Genomic DNA, 1,945 nt, shown 5'->3' on the forward strand with positions numbered 1-1,945 from the left:
GACCGCCTCCGTTGCATAACCATCCCTCTGCGTCATGTCCCGACCCATAATTTGCATCACACCGCCGTAGTCAACCACTGGATCTTCAGAGATGAACACTCCGAATGTTTTTGCAGTGACCACCGCCATCGTGGAGCCGTGAGAGTTCGTTGCAGCACAATCTGCAGTCCCCTCAGCCGGCCAACCGGATTTGGATCATCACCACCGAGCCGTATACCATAGAGTCACGGAATGGGCTGAGAACCTGCCAGATGTAGCTGTCGGAGCCTGATGAGAACCTACTAGATGTAACCTAGCGGCAGTACATCGCGCGCAGGCGCAGTACGATGCCAAGGCCAGCCGCACCCGCGACGCAGTAAGCCATGCAAGCCAGACCGGTCTCTGCATCTCAACCTTAAATGGCGCGAGACCGCATAGCACGAATCGAGAAAAGTCCCCCTGCCGCCTTCCTTGGACTGGCCTGAGCTTCACCGGGGGCGCCAGGCTGTGGCGCGATGAGGAATATGAGGAAGGGAGGACTCTCTGGCAGCCAGGGTTTCTCCCCCCTGAGCTGACAAGGAGGCGACGCGGAGGTCAGCCAGCATAAGATTGCAATGTTTACCTTAAAAATTGGCCATCTTGCAAGGCACTTTTTATTAGAAACATGTTGCAAGCCACTTGAATACCGGTTGTTGTTTAGATTGCAGTAATTGAAAACGTTACTTGAGTGGAGAATAAAGGGTAGCGGCTGCATTTTTCTTGTAAACTCATTAACATTTCTTATTATGAACTTCTTTAGTTACACTTTAAAAAATGTGTCTATAATTCTGCAATGATTTTTAATCACAGTTTTGATCAATTTCAAACATTTTTTATCACGGTTTGAAGCTTGTCAAGTCCTGTAGATTTGGGGTTTCTTGGAGTGGCAGAGCTTCGGTTTTTTATTTTTGTGATGCCCGTCCCATCACCCTTTGTTCAACCCAGTCAGGTGGCCAAATCCTTCTTGAAGCCGTTGACATGGAAATGGAACAATTGCACCTGGCTACAAAAGTTTACGAAACCAGCATCGGACGTCTCTCCGGCTAGCCTGACGTCATCATTGTTATCACGAGCAGGCTCGAGGATCTTTATCAGAATGGAATAGTACCACTTGCAACGAGTTGCTCAGAAACATAAAACTTGTAATGAGACTTGGAGACGGTCAACACCGAGATTGGTGGTACCGCAACGTAGGGAATCAACGTTGAAGATTCTCTCTCCCCCTTGCATCCAACTGGTTTTGTCTCTAGCAAGTCTCGTTCTTCCATCCCATTGCCACCTCTGTTACATACCACTGCCAGTTGACCCGCACAGCACTCGCCATGGCCCTGAACCGCGTCACCATGGCCGCCGGTGCTGCCGTACCGGTCATGTAGGCGCACAATCTCATGCCTTTATTCTCGATTGACTCTCTCGGCCTCCTAATGAATTCAACATTCGCAGCTCTGCCGGAGAAGATCTTCCCGCCGACCTGACCTCCGCCTCCTCCGAGCCCTCTTCCCTCTTCGACGGCACCACCAGGTACAAACAGGTGAAATACATTCCTCGGTTGCATATTCATCCTGTTGGTCTTCACTTTCTTCTTGTCTTGTTCAGGCTTTACGTGGCGTACCACTGCCCATACGCGCAGCGCGTATGGATCGCGAGAAATTGCAAGGTACTTCCTCCGTTCCAAAATAGATGACCCAACTTTGTATAAAGTTAGTACAAAGTTATTTTGGAACGGAGGGAGTAGCAAGCAGGCACTAGTGGGAGTGTTTTTTTTCTTCCCTTTTCAGTGGACTTTCCTTCCTTCTCATATGATTCATGTGCAGGGCTTGCAGGGCAAGATCAAGATAGTCGCGCTAGATCTCATGGACAGGCCAGCCTGGTACAAGAACAAGGTCTACCCAGAGAACAAGGTACTCCCTCCGTTCCCAAATATAAG

At 49.6% G+C, this 1,945-nt stretch overlaps 1 protein-coding gene across 1 annotated transcript; it reads left to right on the forward strand.

Moving 5' to 3' along the window:
• Positions 1-1,331: 1,331 nt before the first annotated feature.
• LOC119344639 (protein IN2-1 homolog B-like) lies at positions 1,332-1,919 on the forward strand (the record flags this gene model as incomplete). Its single annotated transcript, XM_037615020.1, has 4 exons — positions 1,332-1,390; positions 1,462-1,539; positions 1,615-1,675; positions 1,833-1,919. Coding segments are annotated over exons 1-4 (276 nt in total), but the record flags the coding sequence as incomplete, so codon positions are not given.
• Between the last annotated feature and the right edge of the window lie 26 nt (positions 1,920-1,945).

Source organism: Triticum dicoccoides, unplaced genomic scaffold (assembly GCF_002162155.2).
Source record: "Triticum dicoccoides isolate Atlit2015 ecotype Zavitan unplaced genomic scaffold, WEW_v2.0 scaffold177313, whole genome shotgun sequence".
In the NCBI taxonomy this organism is placed as follows: Eukaryota; Viridiplantae; Streptophyta; class Magnoliopsida; order Poales; family Poaceae; genus Triticum; species Triticum dicoccoides.